The sequence below is a fragment of the Helicoverpa armigera genome, chromosome 17, assembly GCF_030705265.1.
Source record: "Helicoverpa armigera isolate CAAS_96S chromosome 17, ASM3070526v1, whole genome shotgun sequence".
NCBI classification, from domain to species: domain Eukaryota; kingdom Metazoa; phylum Arthropoda; class Insecta; order Lepidoptera; family Noctuidae; genus Helicoverpa; species Helicoverpa armigera.
This window is the reverse complement of record NC_087136.1, coordinates 1,434,233-1,454,699: the sequence shown is the minus strand read 5'-3', so window position 1 is coordinate 1,454,699 and position 20,467 is coordinate 1,434,233. Positions and strand designations below refer to the sequence as shown.

At 34.5% G+C, this 20,467-nt stretch overlaps 1 protein-coding gene and 1 non-coding gene across 2 annotated transcripts; one reads left to right on the top strand and one right to left on the bottom strand.

Annotated features, from left to right (window-relative positions):
• Positions 1-4,853: 4,853 nt before the first annotated feature.
• LOC110376911 (alpha-tocopherol transfer protein-like) lies at positions 4,854-19,138 on the top strand. Its single transcript, XM_064038918.1, has 7 exons — positions 4,854-5,002; positions 12,304-12,460; positions 15,580-15,674; positions 16,108-16,252; positions 17,003-17,196; positions 17,415-17,566; positions 18,418-19,138. The coding sequence occupies exons 1-7, from the start codon at positions 5,000-5,002 to the stop codon at positions 18,560-18,562; spliced, it is 891 nt and encodes a 296-aa protein (XP_063894988.1). The 5' UTR covers positions 4,854-4,999; the 3' UTR covers positions 18,563-19,138.
• On the bottom strand, positions 15,033-15,149 carry LOC126055899 (U5 spliceosomal RNA). Its single transcript, XR_007511709.2, has one exon. It is a non-coding gene; the product is annotated as a U5 spliceosomal RNA (small nuclear RNA).
• Positions 19,139-20,467: the final 1,329 nt, after the last annotated feature.

Here is a 20,467-nt window from a genome sequence, read left to right as displayed (position 1 = left end):
AATGTGTGGCAAGTCTGTTTAGTTTAGTATAGATATAACTATGAAACCTAATCTCATTAAGTATCTTCTATAACAAAGTCTATTAAATAATTATGCTTAATTAACTAATCAGACACAAGCATTGTAATTGAATTCAACTAAATATTATTTTGCCTCCAGTAATATTATAATGAGTCAGCAGAAAAATTGCTTACTCATGCTAAACAGTTGCAATCGAGCTGATTAAGGTAAACTGGCTCGTTTAATTTATTTATAATAGGTAAGGTTAATTACCTAGATAGGTTTCAGTTATTATTTATCGGTTAAAGCGTTATGTTTCTATTCGCTATTGATAAAAACAAGTTCATGTGCCTTAATCAAAGTTGTTTTACTTCATATCAATTCAACATTATAGAAACTTATATTTGTACGTGTAAGTCCTAATTATACTTTGAACCAAAATAAGTAGGTACGCTTAAGTGTGAATATCTTTACCTACTGGAAAAGCGTTTGCAATGTACTATAAGTAGTAATGCTACAAAGAATTGCTAAGGCAGTTGCGAATAGGAAAAAAATCTGAATGGCCGTTAGCAATGACGTTAGAGTTCCATAGTAGAAACTAATTCGTTAACGTTATAATTTTTTTGGTGAGATAATTACATGTAGGCAGCTCTTCGTGCAAAAAAGAAGATCCAAAATATTAAAATACCTCAATAAATTTACTTTCTACAATATTATACCTCACTGCGGTGTAGGTACGCCAAACCTGAAGGCCCTAAATTAGATTTTAATTAGTTCTACGAAGTAATATTAAACATGATTGTCCTTTTAATATTATTATTATAACTGACGCAAGTCGCCTACTATTCTGTTTTGCATAATAATGTTGGAATGAACTTTGATTGTAACTAGATCAAAGTTATTTAATGGGTAAGTATCCACAAAGATACCTAAGTGCCTATGGATATTCCATTAGCAATAAGTGCATTAGGTATTTAGCATATTTTAAAAGGATTTCAGCTTAAGAAACTTGAATCAGATGGAAAATCAAATCGGATCAATCGAAGAACGGAAAATAACAAAAGAATGAAACATGATATTTTTAATAATAATGTTTTGCTCCAAAATATTGGTATGTGTTGGTATGATCCCCCCTTAGGCAGTTGTCCCACCAAAGACGAAAAAACGACTAACTATCGGCTATTTTCTCGCTCAAGAAACGTACAATAGATATACTTTCCGTGTGAATAAAAGAGATGCATATACAAATAGTTGATCGCTGACTGTTCACACTGCCGGCGAGCACTCGCTTCACTAGTATGTCGCTGAGCGACAAAAGCTATGGAAGATAACACTTGCTCGGCGACACTCGCCAAGCGTTTAGAACTCACGCCGAGAGAGCAATCAGTGGTCATTTCTCTACAGTGCGTATCTAGCGAGCGAGTGATGCGAGTAATCGCCCGCCTCACTCGCGCACTCGCTTGTAGCCGAGCTACACAAATATGGGAACTACGCACTCGCTCCCCGCGTCTCGCTAACTCGTTTCTAGTTCTAGCTCTACTCGTTACTCGTTAATCGTTGCCGGTGAGACAAGTGCCTTATGGAATGAGACGTAACATTCTATGGGATATTATTTTTGTAACAGATCTGCCTTTTAAAGCGCCTGAAGAATAAATTATGTTCAGAGTAGCATAAAAGTCTTTGCAAAGATTTTAATTTCAGGTGCAGCTTGTAAACAAGTTACCCATGGTTTAACCGGTTTAATGCGTCTTTTTCTATTGTTAACCCCCTTGATCTCTGTAGTGTTAATAGAGGTTTTTTATTTCTTGTGTTATTTATAAGCGCTTCGTTGATCATAAAGTTATGTAGTTTACCTACAAGATAAACTTAAACGTCCCTAGTAACCCTAGTAACTAGTAAATTTTTAAACTATTTATTCAATTCAAATATGTTATTTAACTAATCTCAACTTTAACTACTCTTTTGATGCATTTGCTAACAAAGAGAAAAAAGAAATGTGGGTTTCTTCAGCACCAAATGCAAGATAAACGTAAAAGTTGAACGAAACCTGTTATATGGCAGATGTTGCTAGATGCACAAAGTAGGTAAACCACCCACGGTCAGGGCCATGCACCACACACGTGGGTACTTTACTGACTCTCGACATGTGAAAGCATTGGAAGCTTCTAGAAAGTGTTAAACTAACATGCAGTATGGTGTGTCAAGTAGCATTTGTTTATGGTTTTTTGACGACGAAAACTTCTTCGCTGCGAATAATTTTGCCTTCCATATGAATTTTTGAATTTTACGGCGCTATTCAAAGAATACCCTATATAGATTTAACCTTCTAGAAAAGCGTAATATCGTTTATTGAAGGTCATAAGGGCAAGGCAAGAAAGTTTTTTTTTCTAATGAATAAGCAAAACGAAAAGGAACCTTGTGATGGTGATGAGCGTAATTAATGTTTATGTTGCCATTATAATCCGCTTAACTTTTACAATAATGGAAATGTCTACAACTTACTGTTGTAATCAGTAGAATTACATTTAATAAGCTCTTGCGGTGTCTCATAGATTCCGCCGTGGGTTTCAATATCTAAAATCAACTTTTTAACAGTTTTGGATTTCATAAAACTCATTTCCCTGAAAGCTGTATATTTTCTGGACCAGAAAATTTTCTTCATATAACGATAGAAGACAACGCAGTCGTCAGAATCTACATAAGTACTTTTCTTTTTTACAGCAGCGATAGGTACTCAGTTCAATTTCCCACCTTCTTAAAACAACTAGGATACCATAAGTAGGTGAGGGGTTATATTTATTCCCAACTGCAGCCTAAGATTGTGAAAAAGCTAAAAAGGATTTCTCTGTAGGTAAGTATAGTTTACAATGTACTATCATTTTTATCACTTGCAACTTTTTCTGTAAGTAAACCGTTATGCAGTTAACGACTGTAGTAACGCAGTAACTACTCTACGGTCTATTACTAGATTGGATTTACTCACGTTATAGCCTACAGTAAGGAATTGAGCAATAAATGTCTCTGCTCTCCTAGTAACCGACATGAATTAAACATTGAGGAAGTCGAAAAAGCAATTGAGGTGGCATTAACCAATTAGAAAAAAAACAGCACTAGAATCAAAAGTTAGATATTAATTAATGCGACAGCTTATGTAATGTACAAGTAAATAATTACCTACTATATTTTTACACACGTGGTACGTGATATTAAATGTGGATAGATTAATAGAATTAAGTACTATTTTCCTTCAGGAAGCACACATTGAATGTCTCGGGAAAGAGCTAGTTTTAACAATGGCAAAGAGATAAAATGTATAAAAACAAATGCACAACCTAACGCAAGCATTTTACTTAAATCCCTAAAACAAGCTATCAGATTACAATGAGTCATTCATGAGTCATCATTTTTCGTTTGCAGTTGATCCGACCTTGTTAACATAATTCATATTGTCTACAGTTCTATTCATTCCCATTCACTTCTGCGTTCCTGGTATCTAAAACTGGCGGTGCATTGCCATTTACGACGTAACTGCAATTACAATAGGAAACCGACGAATCGTTGCGTTTTGTAACCGCACGGGTGACCGAGCACGGTGCCTGAACTAAACCTTTTACAACTTTATCTAACGTTTAGATTTCAATACGGCATTTATTTGATCATTTTAAGATGACATAGAAAATAAGAAAGGCATTGGTATCAAAATTATGCAATATTCTCGCTTATTTCTGGTTCAATGACATCTATTTCGATCGCGTAATCTACAAAAAAAAGATCTAAGTACTCACGCAATGGTGAACATGACAAAGTGAGAGGTGTTTCTGAAATCCAAAATGAGATCTAGAGTTAACAGAGTTTTCTATAAGTAGGAACTGAAATTCCCTTTACATCATCTCGGAATGTAGGTTATATGATTTCGTACAAATTATCCTTATCAGGATTCCATCTCACTGTCAAATTGTCAATTTGCACGAAAATGTATCATTTCCACTTACAACGTTATCCCATTTCTATTATGAAATATCAAGTCCAATCAAAATAATGATAACCTACAAGTATTCATAAAAGATTGTATTCCTAAAAAAACTTAATAATTTTGCTAAACACACAAACACTTCGCACCGTTCGCGTTGATGACAAACGTCATTAAGATCACGGCTCTTATACAAAAAAAATCATCAGCTCTCGACTCTCGATTGCTATTAGGCACAAACTGATGCAAGCAAGACCTACGTATGTACTTACCTTCTTACTGCCTTTATAGAAAAAGAACTGGCTGAATACTTGGCTCGACTTCATAGTAACTATAGTAAGCCTACTATAATGTTTTACTTTCTCGTAAAACGTAATTAAAAAGTCCCTACACAAGGTAATTGCGAAATAAAGGGTAACTCATTTTATATTATTATACAAAATATCAATTTCAATTATAATGAAAGAAATAATTATCAAAAATCATACGCCACAGTTCACACGAGAGAACTCCGTTTTTCAATTAATTTATTAATCAACCTGATATACATAAACACACATTATAAACATACATGTTTTATATTATAACATAATTAATTCATATTGAATGTCACTAACTAAGTACCTATGCACGCAAATCTTTGGGCCTACGATATTTTCAAAAATAAACACCGCCATTTTCTTACTTTTCTCATTTCAGGCTTTTCCGAGTTCCAGGTACTGCTAATACACGTTTTTCAGCACATTAAAGAAATCGCTAGCTACAGCTAAGTCCTTATAACATTACAGACAATGATTTATTGTTCTCTTTTACAATAGTCTTGCCTATGTTTACGTCAAGCGGCGCGTGTGTTATCCACCTTTATCCGCTGCCTCGAAACATTTCGCATCTATAGCCGGCGCGGGCGCACGCACCAACCTAAAAATCCTTTGATCGATTAAATAAATCATCAATTAAACATTAAATTCTGTGCAGTGCTGTGAAATAATGTGGATTTATTTGTGAAGTGAAAATTATTTGGATGCCGAAATGGTATGCTATTAAATAATTTTAATTACTTTTATAGTTCGTTAGTTATGAATTTGTTCAATAGATAATATGTGATAATGACAGTTTAATGAGTTCTGCTAATTAGAGCTGTGGATGCGCACACACAATTTTGATAATTATATTGTTCGTTATATCTAATGGTATCAAAGGTCCTTAAAAATGTGGTCGGATTTATTTCATTCTTAATTTCCACGAGATCGATACGATAATAAGAAACCCTTTTTTCTTAGACCTTTAACTGATCTGATGAGCTTAGAATTTGCAAAAATCAAGCTATTAAAAACTTATTATTTGATGGCAAGTTGTAATCAATCAAATATTCGATATCAGGTCACTTGGTTATTAAAAATTTCAGAATCATCATCATCTGCCTAGCCTTTTCCCAACTATGTTGGGGTCGGCTTCCAGTCAAACCGGATGCAGCTGAGTACCAGGGCTTTACAAGGAGCGACTGCCTATCTGACCTCCTCAACCCAGTTACCTGGGCAACCCAATACCCCTTGGTAAGACTGGTTGTCAGACTTTCTGGCTTCTGACTACCCGTAACGACTACCAAAGATGTTTAAATGGCAGCCGGGACCTACAGTTTATCGTGCCATCCGAAACACGGAAGAACTCATTATGACAAGATGGTCACCCATCCACGGACCGACCGCGCCAAGCGTTGCTTAACCTTATGATCGATCGATCCGCGCGGCTTTGACTTAGCCACGAGCTCTTCACTAAAAAAAAAAAAAAAAATTTCAGAATAGGGAATATAATTTTAAATATATAATATAATATAATTTTATATATATAATATAATATATAATATAATTTTAGGGAATATAATTTTAAATTAAAATTATATTCCCTAAAAATTTCAGAATAGGGAATATAATTTTAAATTATAACAGATTAAAAGAAAATTACCTAAAATTTTGATTAAAAAATAGTACTCTAATTAAAAATCCATTTAATTCTATTACCAGGAGCTTAGATTTGAAAGGAGATAACTAGTACCTTAACGAAAGGGCTAGAGACCAAAGCTTATTATCTAGCTAACCTGCAGACCTAATTTTGCTAGAACAAAGTAAAATAGAAACTACTTATATCCCATATATGCGCGTTAACTTTCTTGCTAAGCCATATTGTTTTCTAAATAGCTTAGCATTACAAAGATATTTTGCTTTTGCAACATTTTCTAATGCATTTCTAAACATTTGGTGTTGAAATGTTTTGCACGCAATTTTGAAAAACTCAAAGCACTTTGTAAATGTGAGGAAACCACGAATTCTATTGTCTAACTCATTTTGTTTTCTAATGGCTTGTCCGGACAGTACCGTACTACATGACAAAAGGTTATTGAATAAGTAGTGCGTACGTAAATTTTAAGAACACATGTCATTTTGGTTATCTTGATTAGTGAAGCTTTAAGTAGGTACTACTAATCTAAACGATAACAGAGCTAAATCTGTATTTTACGAAAAAGACCAAATCGGTTTTGGGTAAACGGTAAACGGATTGAACTGATTTCACGTCCAAAATAAACAGTTCAAGGCCATATTTCTGTTTATGATCTAAGCACAATTTAGAGTGGCCTGCCCTTGCTAAAAGCTAGATAAGTTATAGGCATTGCAATATTTACCTATACTATATGTATGTACCTAACGAACCAATTGATAAGACATAAATAAGATTATTACGCCTATCGTTAATTACTTAGTTCCCGGAATGTAATTGCAATTATTACCACATAACGGTGTGTGAAATCAGTCTAGCTTTTATTGGTACATATGTGCTAACTTAAATTATAAAAAATATTGAGTAGGCCTCTTTAATTAAACATGCCATTTTCGATCAAATTTTCTCGATGTAAATACGTAATACCCAAAAAAAAACAGACATTCATTTTATTTTTCAAAAGGCATTAATCATTAAGTAGGTAAGAATAGTCTATGCTGCTTCAAGAAATCATAAAAACACATTGACATCTATGTATTGTTTCACACCTTTCTATGTAGCTTTTTCTAGACATCTATAGAAAGCTTTAACAACTTCTTATTGCTTTATTGTAGGTAAGTGTATCTAATTTTAATTAAGAAGCTAGTAATTTATCTGTTAGGTTCTGCTTTTTAAGTTGCTGAATTATGAACATCAATTGTGTTTCCTTCTTCGCTAAATGGGCTAAAATAGGTTAAAAAATAAGTAGCGAATTGACCTTTACAGAGAAAATGAAACTTCCGATATCAGTCTTCCAGAAAAACTTACTAATACCTACTAGGGTATGACAGATCCCAAAAGTAGTTCAGTATCCAGCTGTTACACGTGGTCAAGAATTAATTATGTCATGTTTGATGCATAGCCGAGTAGCTCCGCAGTAACTCTTGAACCGCAATGAATCATGCATGTAACGTGATATTTAGCGCCCTGCTTGTGCATATCTACCGGTGTTATGTTTGCCTAGTACCTACTTCTTCTTATTACAGTGTTTAAGATATAGAATTTTAATTAGGCCTCTAACTTTTATTAAATTAATTAAATCAGAGAAAAGCAGACCGATTTTTTTTAGGAAAATAATAAAGTGCCAGGCACACATCCTACAAAATGTTGGTCAGAAAATCCTGGTCAGAAAGTCTGTCCTACAACAAATCGCGGGCTGGGAGCCAAAAGGAAATCTCTTATGAAATAATAAATTAATGACATTCAGGGTCTTGTAATGGAAGAAGATATAAAAAATGTGAATAAAATAATATAATAATTATTACAACAAGGATTACCGTCATTACCATATAATTGAGTGAACCCAAGATGACCTGAAAGTACGTGATAAAATTATTCTCTTGATATTATGAGCATACGATTCTTTTTTTTAATAGGAAATAATAGGAAAATCGCCCTCATAATGTTCCTATTATGATGCATTTAATATGAGATATGTGCAATTTCACTATGATTCAGCAGAAAATTCATACTAGGTTGGTTTAGTAGCTCTAAAAACAAAAGCTGGCAGTAAGTAAGTAGTTATCATGACAAACAGTTTTGATGGTACAACAATAACTAACAATCTGTTGATTGTAGGCGCAAATCCTTTAGAGCAGAAACACAAAGGATGTCAAAAATATGTAAAGATATTTCAACAAAAGACAAGACATTGAATCCTCATATTTTTGACTAACCGACATTATATGTAGGTACATAGCTTAGCGTTTTTTATTCCGAATTCATCTAAAAACACGGCTGGAATGGTATAGTGCGTGTGTAAGGTCATATTAAAAACGTTTAAATAACGAAAATAAATTAAGATAAATTATAATAAAATTAACTACTAAATTAATTACTTGTTTAAACCTAATAAAATATCATGACAACCTTAGTGAGAGCTTTTTGTTTCAGGAGTAATCCATCCATACATTTCTTAGCTAACATAATATTTCTCTTGGTCTAACTCTCATTGGATGTATGTTGCTCCAAAACTATTCTAAATATAGTATGACACTGTTCAGCCATTTCCCGTAAAAAGCAATTACACATAGCAATCGCTTACCTATAAGTACCCAAAATGTTCCCCTTTATTACCTAATCGCACTAATGGTTTGTATTGGGCCTGTATCAATGGATTTGCCTACATAATACATTGCGCCAAATTACTTATTATCTTTCACAGTAAGTACATATTTTATTGTTGGTTTGGATGGTCAGATTTTTCTACTGATTGCAGTTACGTAGTATAGAAGATCGTGAGATTAATTAACTTAATCAGGCGGAGATCGGCAGTTACCTACTTAGTTGGCATCTATTGTTATTTTGTAAAACTTATATTCATGGATCTTACTGGGTTTGTTAGTCACAATTATTGCGTAAAGAGAAAAAGGAAAAATATAGGACCTGGGTTCGATTCCAGGTCAGGCAAGTACCAATGCAACTTTTCTAAGTTTGTATGCACTTTCTACGTATATCTTAGACACCAATGACTGTGTTTCGGATGGCACGTTAACCTGTAGGTCCCGGCTGTCATTGAACATCCTTGGCAGTCGTTACGAAGAAGAAGCCAGTAAGTCTGACACCAGTCTAACCAAGGGGTATCGGGTTGCCCAGGTAACTGGGTTGAGGAGGTCAGATAGGCAGTCGCTTCTTGTAAAGCGCTGGTACTCAGCTGAATCCGGTTAGACTGGAAGCCGACCTCAACATAGTTTGGGAAAAGGCTCGGAGGATGAGAGAAGTCCATTAAAAATATTACTTTCTTCAGTGACATTAGCCCTTCATTTTGTACTTCCTGGATCTTTTGATTACTGTTACTTCAAAAACTGTTATCCCGTTATTCAAAAGTCGTTAACAACAATTGGTAGTCAACTACAATGTCGTGAGGTTAATTATTGTACTTACACGTTAAATTGTTAAATTACTTTCTAAGTACTGTCTCGAAATGCGTGTACGCAGACATGTCATTATAAAACGAAGCTTCCGTAGGAATTTAATAATGTTTAAGGAATTTTGACGCAAAAAATTTATACTCCGTTTTTTTTTCAACCAACTTTATTATACTTACATCTAGATATCTGTAGGTGGTCATTATTTGAATCTAAGTGTTAATTAGTTTCTGCAGTACAGATACTTTATGAGAATATTAATGTAAACAATAAGCATTATACTTTCTTTATCTCCATTCATGTGTGAAGATTAGCGCTACTTTCTCAGAGGTATCGTAAAATACAGTAGGAAGCTTACTCTGTATATTGGAAGCTCATCAAACGTCGAACGTATTCACGTTGACATTGTTTTGAACAAGTTTATCCCTTGTACAAAATATTGGCTTTACATACCTTTTGCACTAGATCAGACAGGGTTTACTAGATCTACAGATAACTTGAACATTCTAGTACTTCAGGTCGTAAGTAATTGGAGCCTAGTTCGGCGTAACCCTGCCAAATCCGAACAGATCGCCTTGACACGCTGCTCCGCCTGCCTACCGAACTACCGAGTCCCTTTACAAGGCTGTTCGTGAATTAACATCGCCTACGTGTGCCTGCAAATAGATTGGAAGCAAAGAGTCATTTCGTTTGTCTTTTATTTAGCCAAAGTGAAATTTGAAAATGGAGTATAAGGACTAGTTAAAGGTGTAATATTCTTTCATTTATGGGATTTTTAAGTAGCGAGAACTTTAATAAATTGCTTATTCTCAACAACTCTGCTAATGCGCAGGTTCCACGTGAAAATGATAACAATTAACTATATGAAATGACCATAAACTTGGACTTAACCTCACGTGCGGGCAGGCCGGTTTGTAGCGATTAGACCAGCGTGACATTAAGACAACATGTTTAAAATATTATAACTATGAGAAAAACTAAACATTGCTTACTAAATAACATACATATATATATATAAAGGGTAAATTATCACATTAAACAAACAACTAGAATTAAGTGAAAATCTCTATAATTAAGCATCCGTGTTGCTGCTGTGATTTCGCGCATCGCTTGGCAGTCGGCACGAATGCGTTTGTCCGTTGCAGTTACTAGCATATGTTGCATTTGCCTTATGTTACTAAAGTATGTTCGCATTTTTTAGCAATTTGATAATTTAAGTAACGATTAGATTTATCGTGCAGTTTATAGGTATTTGCATAGAAATATGCTATTTCTTTTTTTGTAAAAATTGGTCGACATTGAAAAGCAACAAAAAACAAATGTTTTGGAAGTAAAATGAGCTTAGATTATCTTTATAGTTTTATTTGTTAGTATTTTGGGTTGCCCTATTCATAATTTGTAACCTATTAAAGGTGGCTTAATGAGATGGTATCCACAACACTACGAATTTAGTCTAACTACGTTCAGTTATAATTTCAGTTCATTTTTATTTTGCATGTTCAAAAAATATTTAACTAACGGCTGACGAACAGGTAATGAATGTAAATGTTAGTGAAATTAACCGTTAAACAAACAATCTTTTATTACTACGTTAATTGCGTGTATTTGTGAAAAATAAGCGTAACTGTCATGGTGTTAAGTTTTTTTATGTGGTCTCTAAGTGGACGTAGCGTGGTGCCACACTGGAGTTGAATTTATGACAATTAAATGTTTAAATCAGATTTTTTTTCAAGGGCGCTAATTAACTTATTTATTTTATACGACAATAACATTACTTGTGATTTTTGGGATGTAAGTTTAGTCACCAGATTTTGTTGATATATGTATCTGTCAGACACTTATTGCACTACTGCCTTTTTGTAAGCTTTCTTTCTATAAAGTTAGTATCTATACAGTGTGCATCAAGCTAAGCAAATGATAGTGAAACTTCTCACACTCGACATAAGCGTCTTTCTATTGTTTTCTAAGTAGCTACAAAGTAGTAGTCTCCACAAGTTTCTCCGTATATCTAGTCTAGCTAATAATGATTGCTTTCAAGTTGCTGATCGACATCTTTTTACCATATTTTTTCTCAGTTAGTATCTTTAAAAATCTACTAAAACCTGTTATTTTTTAGCTTCTTATTTTAGGTGGCTCAGGTATGAATATTCGCCAAATATTGTATTCAAAGATCGTTTGTATCGCGTATTCGTCGTATTATGCATTTGACAGTTAAAAGCATTTAATGAAAACTGCCCCCTTTTTAACTAATTGTTTGACGTCCTTATCAACAGGGGTTATCAGAAGCATACCGCGTCTGTGTCCGTGCACTTATGATATCTAAATAATTCTTATTGTTATGTACCTAATAACAAACACGCATTTTAAAATACCTAATGAAAATCGAGTTCAATGGAAGAGAAAACTTAATCATGTTTAAAACTGCGGATCAGCGGTTAATCGTATTAGGTTAACTTAAACCAAAGATAGTTTAGTACTAGAGTCAATGACTAGGAGATCATAAGTTACATAGCAATTAATCATACACATGGTCCCACTTACGCAGTGCAAACACCGAATGGTTATAGATAATTTTAATATTTATTGTTAGAATCTGCCTCGGGGAATAGACAATTAAGTGGCTTTCTATTATATTGAACTCTGGGGCATAGAATTATAAATGATATTCAAATTAATTGGTATTGTTAGCTAATTAATTAACCTAAATATTGTTTATTCATAATTTTAATATCTATCAGAATCTACTTTGGCCCAAGTTCAACTATAAAATAAAAGACAGTTTTCTTTAAATCACTCTATTTTTCACGTCTAAATTCAAAGTTATCAGAAAAAAAATGTTGACATATTGTCAGTGAAAAGTGGCCATAGGCGGTCTCGTAAAAGCTGTTAAAATATTTTTTTACCTACAACACATCTTTATTTTTTTGTTACCAGGGCGACATAGACACATGGACATTTCAGGAGATAGCATTCAAAGCAGAGATGGATCGTCATGACGACCCGGAGTCAGAAAAAGAGGCGTGGATCCTATGTGGCGAAGACCCCGCGACCAGAATGAGGAATATTGTTGAACTTAGAAATATGATATACGGTAAGAAATCATCTTGGTTGAACTAAAAAAAAAACTAGAACCAATTTTGCATAAGTACTTGGGTAGTTAGCAATAGCCTACACTTAGCTTTGTGCAATATTTTTAAAGATTACCGTAGAGCAGTGGTTCCCAAACTTATTTTGTCTACTGCCCACTTTGAGAATAAATATTTTTTTAGCGCCCCCCATTTTTTCACCTATTTAAAGACCACTATAACTTCAAATTAAATTAATTAATTATTGTGACCTATATATGTTTATTAACGGAGAGTTCTAAACGAAACTTTTACTATAACCCGCAACTTAAACCTGAGGGCAGGTAGGTAACATACCGCGGCGCTTAGGTCTCAAGTTGACTCTTACAGTGGCGGCGTAGCATCGGGTGGCACCCGGGGCGGACTACCCATTGAGCACCCCCCAAAAAGCGACAAAATATGGTGCAATATGGTCATTCATGGTGCTTTTTGCCTGGTTTAAAATAAAGAAACCGGAGACAGATCACTGCAAACTTTTGAAGCGCTAGCGAAGCGAGCCCGTAATTTTTGAGTTTTGGGACGTAATAGAACCCAAACATGTTTTATAAAAACCAGTCACAAGTGAAAAAGCCGCGAGCGCAGCGAGCGCGAAATTTTTGAGTTTTGGAAGAGTAAAGTACCAAAACAAGTTAAAAAAAACCGCGCAAATTGTTTAGTTTTGGGGCACAAAAGTACCTCAACAAGTGTGAAAAAAAAAAACACTGCAAAGAGAAGAAGCCGCGAGCGCAAATTTTTTGATTTTTGGGACGTAATGATACCTAAAGAAATTAGAAAATAGTCAATGTTAAGTGAAAGGCGCGAGTGCAGCGAGAGCAAAATTTTTTGACTGACTCAAAGGGCGCAGAATAAACCAGAAATGTTGAAAAAACTGTTTTTTTCTTTATAACTTTGAGGAATTAATTTAAGTAAACCGGGAAAAAACATAAATAAACGAGAAAGAGAGGGGTGACAGCCGGACTGGCACCCCTCCAGTGCCGCCTCGACGTCATGCCTTGTTTGCGCATGCACTGTTGTAGTTTTGTTTAAAATTTGAATAATGAAGTGAACCTAGGCTTTGCAGATTAGAATGGCACCCTCAGTGACTTGTCTCTTCTGCCCGTGCCATCCTGGTCGTACAACTTGAACCAGCCGATTTAACAAAAACTTGTTAAAACATGATAGATATCTACGAGTACTAATAACTATCAAAATTCGAAAGTGTGTCTGTTGCCTTTTTATTTGTTTGTTTGTGTCTACTTTAATTACGAAACGGAGCGGCCGATTGACATAGACATGATTTTTATTTTTTCTATATTCAGTAAAATAGGACAGATATATGAACTACGTGGAGAGAAATATAGAACCGAGTCTGAGCAATCTTGTAATTCATATTAGTTGATGTTCACAAGTCGTTGTCTAAGAGGCCTGCTAGCTAAATAAAATTACAAATCACCCCCCAGGCCTCTACACAACGCCCCTATTTTCTTTCTGGGTCTCTTACCGCCCCCCTTGAGACCTGCAGCGCCCACAAGGGGGCGTTATCGCCCACTTTGGGAAACACTGCCGTAGAGCATGTCTAACAATCTTTAGATAGTAAGTATATGATTAATGACTATGATTATCTTTCTCGCAACGTAATACGTTTTTCACATTTCCTAGTTCGCGTAATAGTTTATGTAAGCAATACTACTAAACGTGGTGTTTACGGAAACCATGCTCATAAAAGGCGACAAGTACTAGGGCGACAAATCTGGTAAAGAGATGTAAACATATTAAACTTTATACCAATCAGTTATGTATAAGGCAATCATCTTACATAGGCAAGTTTAACCGGGGAATAACAGTACTTAACTACGAAATTGGTAGAACAATAAACTAATGTTTACATTTCAACGTAACAACCTTCGAAAGTGTGATTTTTAACGTTCACTTGCCTAACTCGTTTCGGGATTTTAAAGGTAAATTAACCCTTATATTTAGAAAAATATCACACAACGCAAATACATTAACTGCAATCAATCTTAAAAACTTTATTTGCCATACTAAGTAGTTAGTAAGCTCGCCTAAATCATCAGTTTAAAATTCTAAAAATCACAGTAATTATTGTCATGTTAACAAAATATACATTTAATTAACATGATTGCAACAAGTAAACAAACGGCTCTCAGCATACGTTTTAAACCTAATTTAATTGGCGTCTACTATGATAGACATGAGTAATTCTATTATAACATTAGCAATTAACGTAACTTCGGCTATGTAATATTATTTTAATCCAATAATTTAATTGGATCCAATTTGCTATGCTTCGTAAAATATTTATTACCTACCTACTCGATTTTAATTTAGATATCGGCTTTAGCTCTTTTGCAAACTGTAATTTAACAAATAATTAAAAATCCACTATTTCTTCGTAGTATAACAATAAAAAAAATGTTTCTTTACATAAATAAGCAATAATGCAATCACGCATGCTTAGTACTATCAAAAATTAGTAAAACATGCTAATTTTAGCTAACTATTAACTAATTATAAAAGTAAATATTTTATTGGAATTCTTACTCCGCCGAAGCGGAGTATTCAAAAAATATTATAGACTCATTTGAGTGTTCCCCTCCACGGAAATCTTTAGTAAAAGGCGAAAGATTTATGCGTTTTGAAGGGAAACCAGAGTTAGCAATGTTCGGGTCGCCCGAGCTTATATCCGTCACGATGTAACGAAACCATAGCGCGATTCAGAAACGAGCTCAGATTGTACAACGCCATCTATCGAGCCTGTGGGGAGTTAAAATACCTACATCGGAAATAGGTATTAATTAAGTAGACCAAAATGTAAAACATTTAGATAATAATCAGTTATACTATGATGTAAAAAATATTTTTGTAAAGTTTGACGTTCGGTCCTTGAAATGGAGACACAACTTTGAATGACTCCTACTCAAATCTTTGTAGCAATTTTGCCCACCCTTACATGTTGATATAAAATTTACATCATAACCTATATCGTATATAGTTTCTATACATAAGAGTTAACAAGTGATTTCTGTATATATAAATTAGAAGTGTATAATTTTGTATTGTAAGAAGATTAATATTATAATTTCAGAGCGAGGCGAGTGTCACCCACACCGTATGGACGACGCGTTTCTGCTGCGGTTCCTGAGGGCGCGCCGGTCAGTGCCTGCGCGGGCGCATAGACTTGTAAGTAGGGATTTATTTCAATAATTATATAAGTAAGGCGAGTAGAACATGCATTAATGGCTATACCAATATATTTGGTTGGTCAGAATTAGATAACTGTGTAAAATAAGCGAAAGGCAGGTTTATTCTACGCAAGAAATATGTTAAATGGTAAGGTTGGCTTGGCGACACCTCCGTGCTTGGGAGACGTAAAGAAAGCGTCCCCCAATACAACCCAGAAACCATCGTTGTTATATTTTCACGTCAGAAGCCGTCGGGCGGATTTGAAAAAACTTTGAAACTAAGGCTTGTCAGGTCATTAAACCTGTAGCTTACCCTATTAAAATCAAAACAAGGGAGGCATTAAATTATTACACTTAATAAATACTTTTCTACATCCACCAAATAACTTAGAGAGATTCAATAGAATAAGACATACCTACTTTATTTCCAGCTAGTCCGCTACAGCAACTTCCGGGATCAGAACCCGCACCTCTGGCGTGATATAGACTGGTTCGGCCTCACTAAACTAGGACATGTGTTCGAAGGCGTGCTCTTCGATAGACCTGATGTTGGCAGACTTATTATTTGTAGGCTAGGTAAGTTATCCACGAAATACTACTTACTATGAACAATTTCATAATATACCTCTATGTATTCTGTTTAACAGATACTTAACTTTATTTAACTGGTAGCCGAACCCAAAATAGTGAGGAAAACGCTCGGGAGATGATGATAATGTGTATAACAGATACTTACATTTTTACACCTACTTATTACACGTAACATTCCCTATTATAATAGGAAATTAACATATTCTATATATCCACTATCTGACTCCCGGTATCGAGTTTTCACCATCACTCATCTATTATGGCTATCCATCAGATTAGCAATTAACATAATGGTTAGGCAAACAAATACATGGATCTATACAAACATTATTTCATATAAATCAAGTCCAATTTACTTTTAACAATTTAAACTATTATTTGTTTTTAACGACTTAAAAGTTATAACCCCTTTGCTTTGCACGAGATAATTGTAGTATTAAATTAATGATACCATAAAAAAACAAGATTATAATCTTAATTATAATTGTGTTACATCTCATAATAATTGTGTGTTATTAATAATTACTTACTTAAATGACCATAACTATTTTATGATCTCTTTAGTTACTTTAAATGCATTTGCGTTTGAAGAATGCTCTGTCTTTTACATTAATAGAATTTGATAAAAAAAGTAAACCAAAACTTCTAAAGCTCCCAATTTTTTTTTTCTTTTAGGTCTGAATCTACTCTTAGAGAAGAATATACATAGGTACGATGTGTTTTACCTAATTCCAGGTTTATGGGACCCAGATGATTACCCAGTAGAAGACCTGGTACGCGGCTGTCTACTACTTCTGGAGATTGGCATCATGCAGCCAAAACTCCAGGTGTTGGGTGGAACTGCATTACTGGACTGCGAAGGTCTCACCATGAGGCATATGAGGCATTTCTCACCAGCAATTGCTATACAAGCCATGAATGTTATGGGGGTAAGTTCATGCTTTCTTAATACCTGGATTTCAGATACCAGGGTCGCATAAATTGTAAGAGATGATAACCTATAAATAACCTATGGGATATGTGACGATGTGCAATTTTACTTAAGTCCCTTGGCCTATATGATCTCCCAATCAAACTCGTGAAAAACTATTTTATTTTTTACCGGAAACAGCATAAAATAACAACTAACTATCTCGTGACATTTCAGTTCGCATTCCCCCTGCACCAGCGAGGAGTGCACGTGATCAACTGCTCCCGGGTGTTCGAGACGCTCTTCCACTTCTTCAAGCGTCTGGCGCCCGTGGACGACCTGTGGAAAAGAGTGCGCTTTCACGGATATGATCTCAGTTCTTTACATAAGTGAGTATCGATAAAGTTTTGAAAGTTATTAATATTATTGACACTTATTTTTCAATTATTAACAAAAATAACTCAATTCTCGAGTAGGTTTCACGCGTTTCTTTCGCGTCACGGCTGTCCTCCTTCCCATACCCGGATAAAATATAGGTTATGTCATCAGGGAACACTGTATCTATCTTCCTGATAAAGTAATAAAATAATATAAGTATGCAATCAATTCAGAAGTTTCGGAACCTTTAGAAAACTAACAAATAAAGAAAATCCTCTTCATAATAGGGATTAGTCTAAGTAGTATGCAACGATGATTATCGTCAGTTGATCCCACCCAACAACACTCAATGTTCATATCATACGTAAATGTAGGTAGGTATACTTGTGACGTGTACACTTACTCTAAGTGCAGTCTAAGTCTGCAGTATCAAGTCCTAAAGGCATGCTTAACAGAATATGTACTCCATATCAGATTGGCCTTTACCTCGTTACGTGTCACTCGGCAAGTTAGACTGACACGATCTAACTTACGCCTTTGAGTAGCATATGGGCACACAAGTTAAACTAGCACAAATAGGTAAGCCTTATTAAATGTTAAGGATAGTTTATTTTTTAATTATAGAATCATTCAGCTATAACACTGACGATAAAACTGATTATGATCCAAACATCGTTCAAATTAAGTTTACGACTGCATGAACCTTCTGGACCTAAGACGTTTTATTGTTGAAATTGTGAAACCTGAAAAAAAATGGCGAGTTCTCTAAGTTAACTGCGAAGGGGTTTTTGATTTAAACTCCTAGCGACATTGGAGATAGTTATCTGTATCAGTAGCATTAAAACCTGTCAATATCTTCCAGATGCATTGACCCAGAATGTCTGCCAAAGAGGTACGGAGGACATCGCCAGGAAGTGTCGTTGGAGAAATGGCTGACGAAGATCAAGCAGTACAAGAACAAAGAATTTGATAATGATATGAGAAACTTAGGATACGCTGTAGATTAAGTAAATTATAAACGATGCAAAAGTAAAAGACAGAGATCTCATAGTGCCTGCTGAAATAACGCGAGTTGTTCCCTATGTGCGTACTAGGAACTCATAATGAGCAGGCGTTTCATTTGGGTGAATGACTGAAAGTGTGAATGCACGATGACAACAAACTTAGGTGATTGAAAAACAATATCCATGCACATTAACAAGTATGTGGCTTACAAGCGTTTCGTAAAATAAATCATCGTAAGTGGGTAAATTATCTACCTGAAGACGTAAGTTTTTAAAATTGAATTTGAATCAAAGCCAAGATTTAATTTGTGATAATAAGTAAATATTTTTAAAATTATTTTTATAAAAACTGAGACTGGAGTATTGTCCTCCTAGTTAAAGTAAATTATGTCAGTTAACAGTACATAGGTACATAAGCTATAATAAATTGCTCAAAGTGTTGTGACCTTTCTCTACATACATAATATCCCTATTTATATTCCTAATAGATATTAAATAATTCTGTACCGTATATTTTAGTGCCTTTATCTACATAAAGCAATATGGTTGTATTCTTTTAAGTTTTTACTATATAAAGTTTTTTTACAAATCTCAGAAATTGTGTTTCCTTCTAAATTTCCTTACGATACACTACTTAATACCTATAGCTTCAATTAGAATTAGAAGGCCTGACGAACCATTATCAATAAAAAAAAAACGCTTCCAATTTATTCCCATTCTTTACCGTTTTATTTAAGTATACTTGACTTTATTTTTGACGTACAGTTGTAGCACCATAGCATAAGTACGAGCCTATAACATTAGCAACCCAGAAACACAATTTCCCCCAAGATCAAGGTAAAAGGGAAACGGAACTAGTTTGCCATCTATTTATAGCGCAACCGACGAGTTTAGATACTTTCACTTTTTATAAATTATTTCTCAATTCGGACTACTGGCTCTCAAACATCGCGTTGCAATGCAACCGACCAGTTTTTTAACGCTTCGTCTTAATTATATTATTTACGAAATAAAAACAAACCATTTGCATACAAATTACGTAATCTGCATTTACATGTGAGCTACATTACACCTCGACGTAACACATTCACCAGTCGATTGTTTTTTGGTACTTAACCATGTTTTGAAGAATAGGTACATAGTTATAAACTTATAATTAAAGGGGACAAATGCGATGCTACAAACGAGTATATAGGTACGATACCATTTTATTTACCTTATGTTTCAGCCGAATTGCACGGACCGTGGGCACGGGTAAATGCGTGGAAAAGTTAAAAAAAATTTTTTTTTTTAATAATACCTACAGATGATTTAAATAAACAATAAGTTTATTTTTGAACTCCCATCTTCTGTTTGCATTATAACAATCAAACCGCAAGATAAGTTTACATAGAGATCATGAATCATGAAGCAAATTTTCCTCATTTGCTTTTAGCTAACTCTTCAGATTTTTAAACGATAGTTTTGTCGTAAATACGCTTAATCCTAGGCGGATACTGGTTTTTTTCCCATCGTATGTCCACATATCAATTTCCCGTGGAAAAGTAAATGCTTAGTAAACATACTCAAGTATGTTAGAAATCTTAGCTGTATCAGAACACAGGGTAGTACAATAATATTTAAGAATACACATACTTAGCATTTTTTATGGATACGTATCCTGAAGTTTTTAATCATGAAAGTCCGTGGCCAGTTATAATTAGAACTTTCAGATATTGCACTACGGAAGCCAAGTAGGTTGTAGGTAGATATATTGTATTCTATTAACTATACAGCTGAAGTCACAAAGGTAATCTGGATGATTACCTGAATTGATTACCTATAGGAAGCAGATTCAGCTTCTATATCGCAAACCAATACAAGTGGCCAATCTTACTGATTGGCTTCTTAACCAACCTTTAACTACAA

Bases quoted from the DNA above. Each gene is read 5' to 3' on its own strand.
- LOC110376911 (XM_064038918.1), top strand. The intron at 15,675-16,107 runs GTAAGTAGGGAT...CTTTATTTCCAG, and splicing joins CTGCGCGGGCGCATAGACTT to CTAGTCCGCTACAGCAACTT. The intron at 17,567-18,417 runs GTGAGTATCGAT...AATATCTTCCAG, and splicing joins GATCTCAGTTCTTTACATAA to ATGCATTGACCCAGAATGTC.